Raw genomic sequence first — 12,087 nt, 5'->3', positions numbered from 1 at the left:
GTTGATCCATGCATCAAAATCTTTCTGTCTTCCATTGTCCATTTACGTCCACTATTTTTAATTCAATCTTTAAATCAATATTCAAGAAAATAAACTCAGTTGTAATAAGAAACTGTTCATTGTATTAGAATATTTACTTTATTAAACACAGAAGAGACTTGGGGAAGTCACGGTTTGACATGATGCTACAGTGGTTTTAAAAAAACACACCAGTTTTTGCCCAGCTGGTGTGGCTCGGTGGTTTAGTGTCAACCCATGAACCAAGAGGTTGCTGGTTCGATTCCCCGTCAGGGCACATGCCCAGGTTGTGGGCCCGATCCCCAGTGGGGGGCATGCAGCCAATTGATGTTCTCTCTCATCCATGTTTTTCTCTCTCTTCCTTCCTTTCTCTCTAAAATCAATAAAGGGAAAAACAAACAAACAAACAAACAAAACACACCAGTTTCTCTCTTCCGGCCCCTTCCTCCCTTCCCTCCGAGGTTCTTCAGTCTGTCCCTCACTTCGGTGTCTCTGGATCTGTTTTGTTCATCCGTTGATTTTGTTTCTTAGACTCCACATATAAGTGAGCTCACATGATATTTGTCTTTCTCTGATTGGCTTCTTTCCCGTCAGGGGCCTGGACACAGAACAGACCTGCACCTCAGGGGGCAGGGTGGGGCAGGGGAGAGGTGGACCAAAGAAGTTGTCTGTGTCGGTGCATAGCCCGTGGACAGAGAGCAGGCGGAGCCCGCCTGGGCCTGAGTGGGAACCGGGTGGAGGGGACAACGGGGGACTAATAGGGGAGACATCTGTAATACTCTCAACAATAAAGGTAATAAATAAATAAAAATGGAGAAAAGTCTGCTCACCCCAACTTAGAATAACTCTGCAGAGTGGTCCCAGCTCCAGGGCTCCCCGCTGGGCCGAGGGCACCAGCACCCGAGAGCCCCCCGCGGGGGACGGGCACCGGCACCCGAGAGCTGGGCACCAGCACCCGAGAGCCCCGCGGGGGGCCGACGGCACCAGCACCCGAGAGCCCCCCGGGGGGCCGACGGCACCAGCACCCGAGAGCTCCCCGCGGGGCCGTGGGCACCAGCACCCGAGACTTCCCTTCGGGTCAGCGTCTGCACCTCACTGCCTTTATTTCCCTTCCACAGGGGTGCATCCCAAGAGTGTCCCTGAAAACCCTCTTAGCTGCTCATTTCCACCTCGTAGCCCACTCGCCCGGGAACGCAAGCTGTTCGCGTTGCACAAGCCTGGAGACCAGAGCCGAGCACTGGGGGTGGGGGTGGGGGGGTGGGGGGGATGGAGGGGGGGGGCTGGGTACCAAAGGGTTTCAGAGGCACAGAGCGGAAGTCAGAACGGTCACGGGAGGTGAAGTTCAGCGTGGGGAACATAGTAATCTTGTAATAACTTGTACGCTGCCCTTTGTAAACGGATGATTGTCTGACCACTATGCTATACACCTGAAACAATACAAAATAATATGAACTGTAAACTGTGATTTGAACATTTTTTAAATTGAAAAAGAGCAGAGCATTGAGCATAACAAATACAAAATAATATGAACTGTAAACTGTGATTTGAACATTTTTTAACTTGAAAAAGAGCAGAGCATTGAGCATAACAAATACAAAATAATATGAACTGTAAACTGTGATTTGAACATTTTTTAAATTGAAAAAGAGCAGAGCATTGAGCATAACTCAGAGTCATCGGTTGGAAGATGTCCGTGACGGGAGTTGCTGGGGGTGAGGTCAGATGGGGGCCGAGTTCTGGGCTCCGAGGGTCTCCAGAGCTCATGGGCTGGTGTTTGCAAAGGCCTGGCCACGGAAACTGACGAGGCTGCGCTGGTCAAATGAAAGCAGGGGAGATGAGGACCTACACCATTTACTAGAAATGGATACATAATAACCAGCAAATTGTATAAAATGAAATGCTAAAATCATGAGACTAATGTAAAAGAATGCAGGGGAGATTCTAAAGAATACTAACAAATAGATGGGACCAATTAGAAGCCACTGGAAAACGGTGTACATATCCACCGATACTCATTATTGATGTTAAATTAAAATCAACTAGGCCAATACAAAAGAAGGTAAAGGAGAATTGGATAAAAATGTTTCCAAGGAAACTTCCAATTTATATATAAAAACACTGATACGTTGAAAGCAAAATGCTGACGCATACAAACCTTGTATGAACTCATCCTGGGAAAGGTATGTGTTAATACCAGATAAATACAACTGAAAAGAGAAACACCAGAGAATAATGAAGAGTGTTTCATAACAATAGAATATTCAATCCAATTGTAATAAGTAAATAAAATATAATTTTACAACTTAGAGAAACGTTAAGAATTCCACAAAAAGGAGCCACCAGAACTACACCTAATACATAGGTGTAGCTTCTTTATATTCGGAACAGTACTTGGAAAACAAAAATTTAAAAAGAACATTGTCCTTCATAAGTATTTTAAAAACTGAAAACAGTAAGGAATACATTTGCCAAAATATTTCTAAGAGCGCTCCACTGAAAATTGCAAAACATTACTGAGAAAAAATTTAAAGACACATGAAGAACAAGTTCATGATGTTTATGGCTTGGAACCCTTATGATCACTGAGATGCCCATTCTCCCTAATTAACTTATGCCTTGAATATGACCCGAGTCAAATTCTCTTATTTGACCAAAAATAATTGTCAACGTGCATCAAAAATTCACGTGGACATGGCTAGAGCAATCATGAGAGAACAAATGGGAGATTTTAATCCTCAATATCTAAATATAGAATAAATATTCTCTATCACTGTATGGAAATGTCTATTTGATTAAATTGATTTTTTATTAGTTTGTTTTTGTGACAGATGTTTCTCCTTTTCCTCCCATTGACACCCTCCTCCCGCTCCCGCTCCCCCGCCCCGCGCCCAGCATAGTTGTCCATGTCCTGTATGGAAGGGTCATAATGATAAACACATTGACCTATGGGAAGAAGGAAGTCCAGAAATACACACACACACACCCCCGGATCGATCACTTGTTTCGTGCACCCAGGTGATTGATTGGGGAAACACAGTTTTCCCCAGGAAATGGGGAGGTAACAATTCGATTTTCATATAGTAAACACAATGAAGCAAAATAAATGAAGGAAAGTTGGATTATAGCCCTAAGACAAGAATAGTCTTATTCTTTCCATCATTAATGGCAGAGCAATATTTATTTAATCAAATACAGACTGGATTTCAGGAATCATTTAAATTTCCAACCCATCAAAAAATTATTCCAAAAAAGCAAAGCGCGCCACAGGTTGGGAGGAGACAGGTGCAATCCATGTTGGATAAAAGACTCACACACATCACATACAAAGTAAATTCATACACCAGCAGAAAAAAATAAACATCCAAACTTAAACATGACAAAAAAAACCTCAGAAACCTATGTATATGTTTGCTATCACTACTTATAACACTCAAAGAGAAACACTATCACCACACACCCCGACAATGGCTGGTTCACAGTCTGATCTTACCAAGTTTCTGTAGCTATCAGGGTCCCCTGGTCCCCTATTTCACCACGGGAAGGTTAAAATGGGACCGTCACTGTCGGGAATGCTTTGGTGACTGATTTCACACACAGGTCGATTTTAAAAGAAGTAAGTGTGCATTTCCTTTGAGAGTTATACACTAGGTCTTTTAGAGAAGATGTTTTGTAATAGCCAATTGCTGGCGGAGGGGGAATGATGGATGCTTTTTGCTTTGTGTAGCCAAGGGGCACCACTTGGCAATGACATGTGTGACCCACTACAGCTACATACAGCAGCGTGGATGGAGATCACAGACATTTTCTCAAAAGAAAAGGCCAGTTGCAAAGATCTTAGTCAGATGTAATTCCACTCTACGAAGTTGAAAACAGTGAATGATGGACAGACACAGGTGCCCAGTGATTCCTGGCCAAAGACGTTTCATGAACCACCCATACAGCGTTTTGATTTGTCACATTTTAATGAGATGCTTTTAAGAAGTGATTCATTGGTCTCGCAGATTATAATGACATCTTCCACATAATACTGAACACACATTTTGGTTTTTGAATAAAAATGAGTTAAACTATACTTGAAAAAATTACATGATGAAGAATTGGGTTAATGATAAAATGTTCCGAATGAACGTGCATAGCTTAATTGTAAGACTGCGCCATAACGACCATTATACACAAGTGGGATACGTCAGTTTCCCTTCCCTGCATCGTATTCGGAAGAGAGCTCGTGGTGACGCCCTGCGGTACCCAGCTTGACAGTCAAATTCAACAGTATCACTTGTTTTAGAGTAATTTTTCTTCTTGGATGACCATTTAAACTGTAAGTTGTGTTTTTTCATAATTTCTTCTGATATTACACATGCATCTGAAGGGGAAAAAAAAGACCATAAAATGTTAAGTACTGGACACCTATTTTCCACGTGATTTTAGACTTGCATGCAGAATCTTCTGCACAAATCCAGGAATTTGTTCTTGGAACCTTTCCAAGTCAACTCTTTGAAAAGCCATCATGGCCCAGCCTGTGTGGCTCAGTGGTTGAGCATCGATCTATACACCAAGAGATTGCCGATTCGATTCCTGGTCAGCGCACACACCTAGAATGTGGGCCCGATCCCCAGTGGGGGGCGTGCAGGAGGCGGCCAATCAGTATTCTTTCTCATCCATGTTTCTATCTCTCTCTCCCTCTCCCTTCCTCTCTCTCTAACTCTAATATCAATATAGAAAAAAAAAATTAAAAAAAGAAAAGCCATCATGTAGATGTAAACCATTCAAAATGATTAATGATGTAAAAATGACATATGCGTAATGTGTGATCATTTTAAATGTTATCATCAAAGTTCACAGTGTTACTAATATGAGCATCTTACACTAAAGAATCTGTTGTTGCTATTCTTGTTTGATTAACTTTATTTCCTCACATATTAACATTTGGTAGTCAAGAATTCAGTAGAATTGTTTATTAATTAATCAAAATTTGATCACGAACAGCAAAATATAGGCATTACACTGCTTTTCTCAGAACCCACAAGAATATTCAAGTCCTCACCTGAGCATTTTGGTGGTTCTGACCACTCTCCATCCCGACATGTTATTCTCCTGTTTCCCTGCAGTTCATAGTTGGACTGGCACTGGTACTCCACCGAAGATCCTGGAGCATAGGTCTCGAATGGGATTGTGGTAATGGCCGCGTGCCTAACAGAAGGAGGAGGCCCGCATTTTCTTTCTGAATCTAGAAATATTTGATTTATGAAGAGACAAGACCATCAGACCGAAAACAGAGGAATGACCAACGCCGCTGCAGTGTGTACTAGGAAGGCTTGTGTCATCTGAGGAAGGAAAGGAGTCACTGGAGAAATTCTGATCATACAGAGTGAGCATCTCAATGTCCTACAGCCCTTCTGTTGATGACACAGTGGAGCTCACACACATCACAACGAAATGCATCTGCTTTGCATACTGTGGTGTAAACATACGTTTTTGCAATAACTAATGCTGGACAGACACACGGCTCTGGCCACAGAAGGTCCTTGTGCTCTCCTACAGCCTACTGCCGGGTCCCTTGGGACTTGAGGTATTTAATTTTTATTTTCATTAAAAAGACAAAACTGGCAGAAATTTAAGCAACAAATTGGTAGAAGGTAGAAAGGGTATATGAATTCTTTTTCAGAAAGATGGATAAGAAGCATAGCTTTCTACCCCTTCTCCTATTTACAACTTCTGGACAAATAAAATAAACACATTTAAAAGACTGTGCACTATTTATGATTGCTTAGATCTGGAAACAGCCCAAGTGTCCATCAGTAGATGAGTGGATAAAGAAGCTGTGGTACATATACACTATGGAATACTATGCAGCTGTAAAAAAGAATGATCTCTTATCCTTTGAGATGACATAGAAGGACCTATAGACTGTTATGCTAAGTGAAATAAGCCAGTCAGAGAAAGACAAATACCATATGATCTCACTGATTTGTGAAATATAATGAACAAAAAAAGCTGATGAACAAAATAGACCCAGAGACATAGAAAGGAGTACAGTTCAGAGGTGGGTAGTGGGGGAGGGGAGGGGTGAGATAAACCAAAGAACTTATATGAATGTATGCATAACCAATGGACATAGACAACAGTGCTTGGCTGGGGGCCGGGGGTGGGGCGGGAGAGGGAGGAGGGTGTCTGGGGGTTAAAGGAGAATCATCTGTAACAAAAATAAATTAATTAATGAAAAAAATAAAAATAAAAAAGACTGGTTGACATAGAGGGGAAAGCAAACCACCTGGGGTTACAGGAACTAAACGAACGCCACCACTGTGAGGTGCTTGGGTGTCTTTTTCCCTCAGAGGACGGGACAACCTCCCACATAGAAAGAGCCAGAGAGTCACAGTAAACAGCCCCAGGCACAGCCTGCTCTTTCTCTCGCCAAAGGAGAGGAGCAGCCCAAGACCGCAGACAGCTGTTTCTCCCCGACGGTACCTAAAGGAGTCTAGAAAGCCAGGTAAAGGTGCCTCAGACTTACACGGCACAAGAAAGGTGCAGAGTAGACAGAACTGAATGCCGGAGCCGGACACGCTGATGAGATGGATGAACCCCGACCACACTTCCCGCGGGGGCGGGGAGACTCCGCAGGCCGGGCGAAGGCTGCGCTCCAGGGACCTGATTCGTGCGCTCCCACGCCCCTTATTCAATTCCGGCTACTGTTTTGTTTGCATAGCAAAGAATAAACTCCAGGTCGACTTTACTTTTCTTCTTTTTCATGTGGTTTCTTTTTATTTTATTTTATTTATTTATTTTTTAATCCTCATCCGAGGACATTTTTTTTTTTCCATTTTTTGTACAGAGTGGGAGGGAGAGAGAGGAAGAGAGAGAGGGAAACATCGATGTGAAAGGGACACATCGAGTGGCTGCCACCCGCACGACCAACCAGGGCCGGGGACAAACTGCAACCGAGGTACATGCCCTTAGCGGGAACCGAACCCGGGCCTCTCCGGACCGCAGGTGGACACTCTAACCGCTGAGCCAAACCGGCCAGGGCTCATGTGGTTTCTTAATGAAGAGCTTTCCATGTTATGAATTATACCCTGGCAACCTAAGATTCAGAGATACAGAGCTCTGGCCATGTGGGCGTTATTGGTGCTTGTGTGTTAGTCTTTGTTTTTGCAGTGAATCCTCAGCGGAGGATGTTTTCCCATTGACTTTTATAGAGTGGAAGGGAAGGAGGGAGGGGTATAGGGAGGGAGACACTGGTGTGGCCCTGGCCGGTTTGGCTCAGCGGTTAGAGCGTCGGCCTGCGGTCCGGAGAGACCCGGGTTCGGTTCCCGCTAAGGGCACGTGCTTCGGTTGCAGTTTGTCCCCGGCCCTGGTTGGTCGTGCGGGTGGCAGCCACTCGATGTGTCCCTTCACGTCGATGTTTCTCACTCTCTCTCCCTTCCCCTCTCTCCCTCCCACTCTATCTGTACAAAAAATGGAAAAATATCCTCAGGTGAGGATAAAAAAAAAAGAAAAACACTGGTGTGAGAGAGACCCTGACCCGGGCCTGTAGCAACCTGCAACCCAGGTAGGTGCTCTTGACCAGGAATCGAAACCTACACCCTTCGGTCTGTGGGCTGACACTCCAACCACGGAGCAAAAACTGGCCAGGGCGGTGCTACTCCGTAAATGGTATATAGTTAACTTCTACCAAAAAAAGGTAAATGCTAAGTAAATTTGTTCCCTGACCATATGGTTTTGCAAATGCGATATTTTAAGGATCATTCTGTGTAAAATTTAATTTTATTCGCATCAATTGATTTTGCATAATCTCATTATAAATATGAAGTTCGTGTTACATAAACATGTGTCTTGCAAAGGCTTTTCAGTGTGTTTTTGATGAGCGTTTTCTAATTTTGCCCACGTTGAATTTATGCGAGTAGGCACAATCATTTTCTAGCGATTCTCCAGATATTGGCACGTCTGCTCAGCCCGGTTTGGAACCCTAACAGCACAAAGGTGCCGCAGCAGCAACGGGGACCCCGCGCATACGTCCTAGAGCTTGTTTATCAGTGAAGGAGAATCAGGGGTCCGGAGGACAGTGGTCTACTCACAGACAGGACTGCACACAGGAGGGGTCGACCAGCCACTGTTGGCACACCTGATGCCACTCTGATTGTTGGGGAGGCTGTAGCCCTCATCACAGATGATTTGCACAGTGTCTCCTTCCTGATGTGTTTGTCCTGAAGCTGTAGAATGACCGTTTTCCACCCACGGGAAAAAGCACTGTCCTGAAAATCCAAAAGAGGACTCATGAGTCTTGCACCGGCAGAGTAGTACATGTTGCCCCAAACCCCCATCCAGTGCAAACATTATATCATGCAGGTTAACATCTTAATAGGCAATGTCATTGACCATTACTTATGCATAAAAACATCTGTACATCTGTCAAGTTCCTTGAGATATCAGACTGCACTTTTTTCTCATTTCATCGACTAAATAGCTGTCTAGACGTCCCTTCTCTGTCTGCCTCTTTGTTTCTTCTGCCTCCTGTTTCCTGCAGGTGTCACTCTTCCCGAGAGTGCGAGCCCCGACTCACTAAGGTGCAACTAACGAAACACAGAAGTGAGGAGAATAGTGAAAAATGCTCCCTGAGCATCCAAAGGCACAGCCTATTTTGAACAGAAATTACATGTATAAATGAACCCTCCTGAGAAAAATCTGTGTTCCTATGACTACCAGGTGAGGCTGCTAAAATGAAGTGTTAGCAGTTAAAATGATCGACCGTTAGTATTTGAAATGAAAGAGGTTAGGTATTTCACAAAGTTTGTATCTCATTTTTTACTGATTTTTTTATTGTTGTTAATTCTCATCTGAAGATACTTTTCTATTGGTTTTTAGATTGAGTGGAGGGAGGGAGGAAGGGAGAGAGAAACATCGATGTTACAGAGACATATTGATTGGTTGCCTCCCACATGACCCCGACCAGGGCCAGGGATCGAACCTGCAGCCCGGGTACGTACCCTTGACAGGGAATGGAAACCTGGACTTTTGGGTCCAAGCGCCTATGCTCTAACTGCTGAACAACACTGGCCAGGGCTACTTCTTGCTGATCTAACTTCTGAAGAATGACATAGCTTACTCTTTCTGGGTCCTCCAGCCCCTGATGTTGTAACTTCTAGACTCTGAGTCCTCCTGCACACGCCCCTCTCCCCGGCCCCTCCCTGACTACACGGAGTCATCCATCCGGGTCACGATGGGGTATTTACTCACGGAGACACTTGGGTGTCGGTGACCATCCTTCCTCTGTACAGCTTATTCGGGTCCAGAGTGAGTGTGAAGGAGACGCAAAGCTGTGGTCACAGGAGTAGTAGAAATATGTTCCCGTAGCAACTGCTAAGGTTTGTTTATATCTGTTTTCCTCATATATGTTTCCATGTTGTATTTCCGGAAAGTCACAAGTTTTTCCTGAAGGAAAAAAAAAGTAGTATCCCGCGTGGATAAAGAATTCTTCTGTATTTGATTAATGCTGTGGACGCATTTATGATTCTATTTGCTGACTTTCCCCACTTGTATTACTGACTGGAGAATTGGGATCATCTCTCGTTAAGGGCTCAAAGGGGTTTGAGGAGCAGTGATGTTTAAGGTTGAAGTTCTTCCGAAGTATTTCCAAGATCAGAATCGCGCAGGGAAATACAAATGCTGAGGCAGAGAATGAAGGCGTTTGAACCTAGCAACCCTCCGGATCTGAGAGGTTAGAGTTCAACATACGAATTTGGAAACAGACAATTCAACTGATGTCAATGAAATATACAAAAATGTTTTTCCCCCAAGTGGGTTCCTTTCTCTTTGACAAAGACTGTGCGCCCCAAACCGCAGGGTGTTGAGCACAAAGTTTACTTTTTCATCTTTTTAGTCCTCACCCAAGGATATTGTTTCCATTGATTTTTAGAGAGAGTGGGAGGGAGGGAGGGGCAGAGAGAGAGAGAGAGAGACATCGATGTCAGAGAGACATCACTTGGTTGCCTCCTGAACACACCCAGAGCAGGACCAGGGCCGGGGATCAAACCTGCAACCCAGGCATGTGGTCACGGAATCAAACCTGAGAGCCTTTGGTCCTCGGGCTGACACTCTAACCACTGACCCACACCGGCCAGGGCTCGAAGGTTACTTTTAGAAAGAGTTCATCGAGGAAGACTATGTGGGACTGATTAGGAAGCTCTGTGGAGCGGCTGTGGTGGAGGGCAGGGAAGGAACTGCCCGGGTAGAAACCGCGGAGGCAGACAAGCCCAGCACGCAGAACGCAAGGTAGAGGGATTTCTCTCGAGAACTGAGGAAGCCCCCTGGGATTCACAACCTGCTCGTGAGCGGCGGAACGAAGCATCCGAAGGCATGTTCGAGTATCACAGTCACGCAGGGATGACAGTATTTGATTTTAAAGGAAAATAAGGGGCTTTGAAAAGATATGATAAAGACTTCAGAAGGAAGGAGAAAAACATAATTATGGAAATAAATTCTTAAAAGTTCTATACATGCAATAAATGCTATTAGAACTAGTATTCAAAATAAATTGCTTTTAATGAAAGATAAGTTAAAGAAACTGCCAATTATATTTGTATCAGATACAATTTTTCAAGACATAGGATTGGATTCAGCGATAATGTAGACAATATTGCTATAAAGGTGAATATACATCAATGAACAATAGGGATAATATTATGGAAGAAATTTATTTACTCAGCATTTACCAGGGAATTCAGTAAGCTTATAAAAATTTATTGTCATTTCATTGGAAATTAAGAATATATCTTACTTTTTTTTTTTTTTTATCCTCACCCGAGGACATTTTTCCATCCTTTGTTTTGATAGAGCGGGAGGGAGAGAGAGGAAGAGAGAGAGAGAGAAACATCGATGCGAAGGGACACATCGAGTGGCTGCCACCCGCACGACCAACCAGGGCTGGGGACAAACTGCAACCGAGGTACGCGCCCTTAGCGGGAACCAAACCTAGGTCTCTCTGTACCGCAGGCCGACGCTCCAACCGCTGAGCCAAATCGGCCAGGGCAGAATATATCTTACTTTTTGTTAAAATACGTATTTCTTTTTATCTGCTGCTAATTTTATTGAAATATTAAATTGATTGTAATGTTGATTATTTGTGCAGGTTTATTAAGTTATAATTGAAATATAGTAAACTACATATGTATGAAATGACTGATTTAATGAATTTTCACAGATAAAACGATAAAACGATCACCACAGGTAAGATTATGAAAATACCGATTGTCCCAAAAAGCATCCCAAATTTGTGTGAAAACATTCAAATATTTCCATATTTGGCATTGAGAGACGTTTGCTGTAAAACTCAGGCAATAAAATGAAACATTATTTTATTTTCCCTTTAGCTGAATATAAGGTAATCTTCCTGAACAGTTATTCTCTATTATAATCGCACAATATGGACTATTCTTACTAGTGGATTCATTAAAAATGCAGACCCATAAGGTAGAAACCACATGAAGTCACGGGTAAGAGAGAAGGTGAGTATCCATCGCTGGTCTCAGCTTACCTTGTCCGTGAGCCCAGGACACCCACCCGGAGAGAAGGGCGCTGACCAGGAGCAGCATGTTCGCTCTCCCGATGGGGTCTCAGCCGGAGGTTCCAGCGGTGCAGCTTGGGGCTCGACCCGGCTCCTGAGCAGTTATCAAGTGTGACTCTGAATATAAGTGCACGACCAGGAAGCTAGTGCACTCAGGTCTCTCAGTAAATATCAAAGTTCAAAGAGTTTTGCAAAAATGCTCAATTACCAGTAATAATCAACTAGCAATGTGATGCCAAAAGTGTGTCATAGGAGCCCCAGTCCGCTGCTCAGCACAGATACGTAGGAGCCAACATGTATGAGATGAAATGTAGCGGCACAGACCCAGGCAGCAGGGAGCAGGGAGGCGGACGGATGCTCACAAGTGGATGCGACAAAGTGGGAGCAATTAGCAAACGGTACCGTAAGTCATCACTTCTCATTATTGGTATTGAATTAAAATGAAAAGCCAGTAAACCACGAAGCAGAATTGAATGTGAAGAAAACAACTGTAAGCGGTCTCCAAAAAG

At 43.8% G+C, this 12,087-nt stretch overlaps 1 protein-coding gene across 1 annotated transcript; it reads right to left on the bottom strand.

The window, feature by feature from the left end:
- Positions 1-4,184: 4,184 nt before the first annotated feature.
- LOC118640765 (complement factor H-related protein 2-like) lies at positions 4,185-11,606 on the bottom strand. Its single transcript, XM_036277773.1, has 5 exons — positions 11,549-11,606; positions 9,253-9,447; positions 8,094-8,270; positions 5,063-5,245; positions 4,185-4,381 (listed from the first exon to the last, which is right to left on the bottom strand). Exons 1-5 carry the CDS (start codon positions 11,604-11,606, stop codon positions 4,185-4,187), a joined length of 810 nt encoding a protein of 269 aa, XP_036133666.1.
- Between the last annotated feature and the right edge of the window lie 481 nt (positions 11,607-12,087).

Source organism: Molossus molossus, unplaced genomic scaffold (assembly GCF_014108415.1).
Source record: "Molossus molossus isolate mMolMol1 unplaced genomic scaffold, mMolMol1.p scaffold_m16_p_23, whole genome shotgun sequence".
Classification (NCBI taxonomy): domain Eukaryota; kingdom Metazoa; phylum Chordata; class Mammalia; order Chiroptera; family Molossidae; genus Molossus; species Molossus molossus.
The sequence above is the reverse complement of the archived record's forward strand: the minus strand, read 5'-3'. Positions and strand labels throughout refer to the sequence as shown.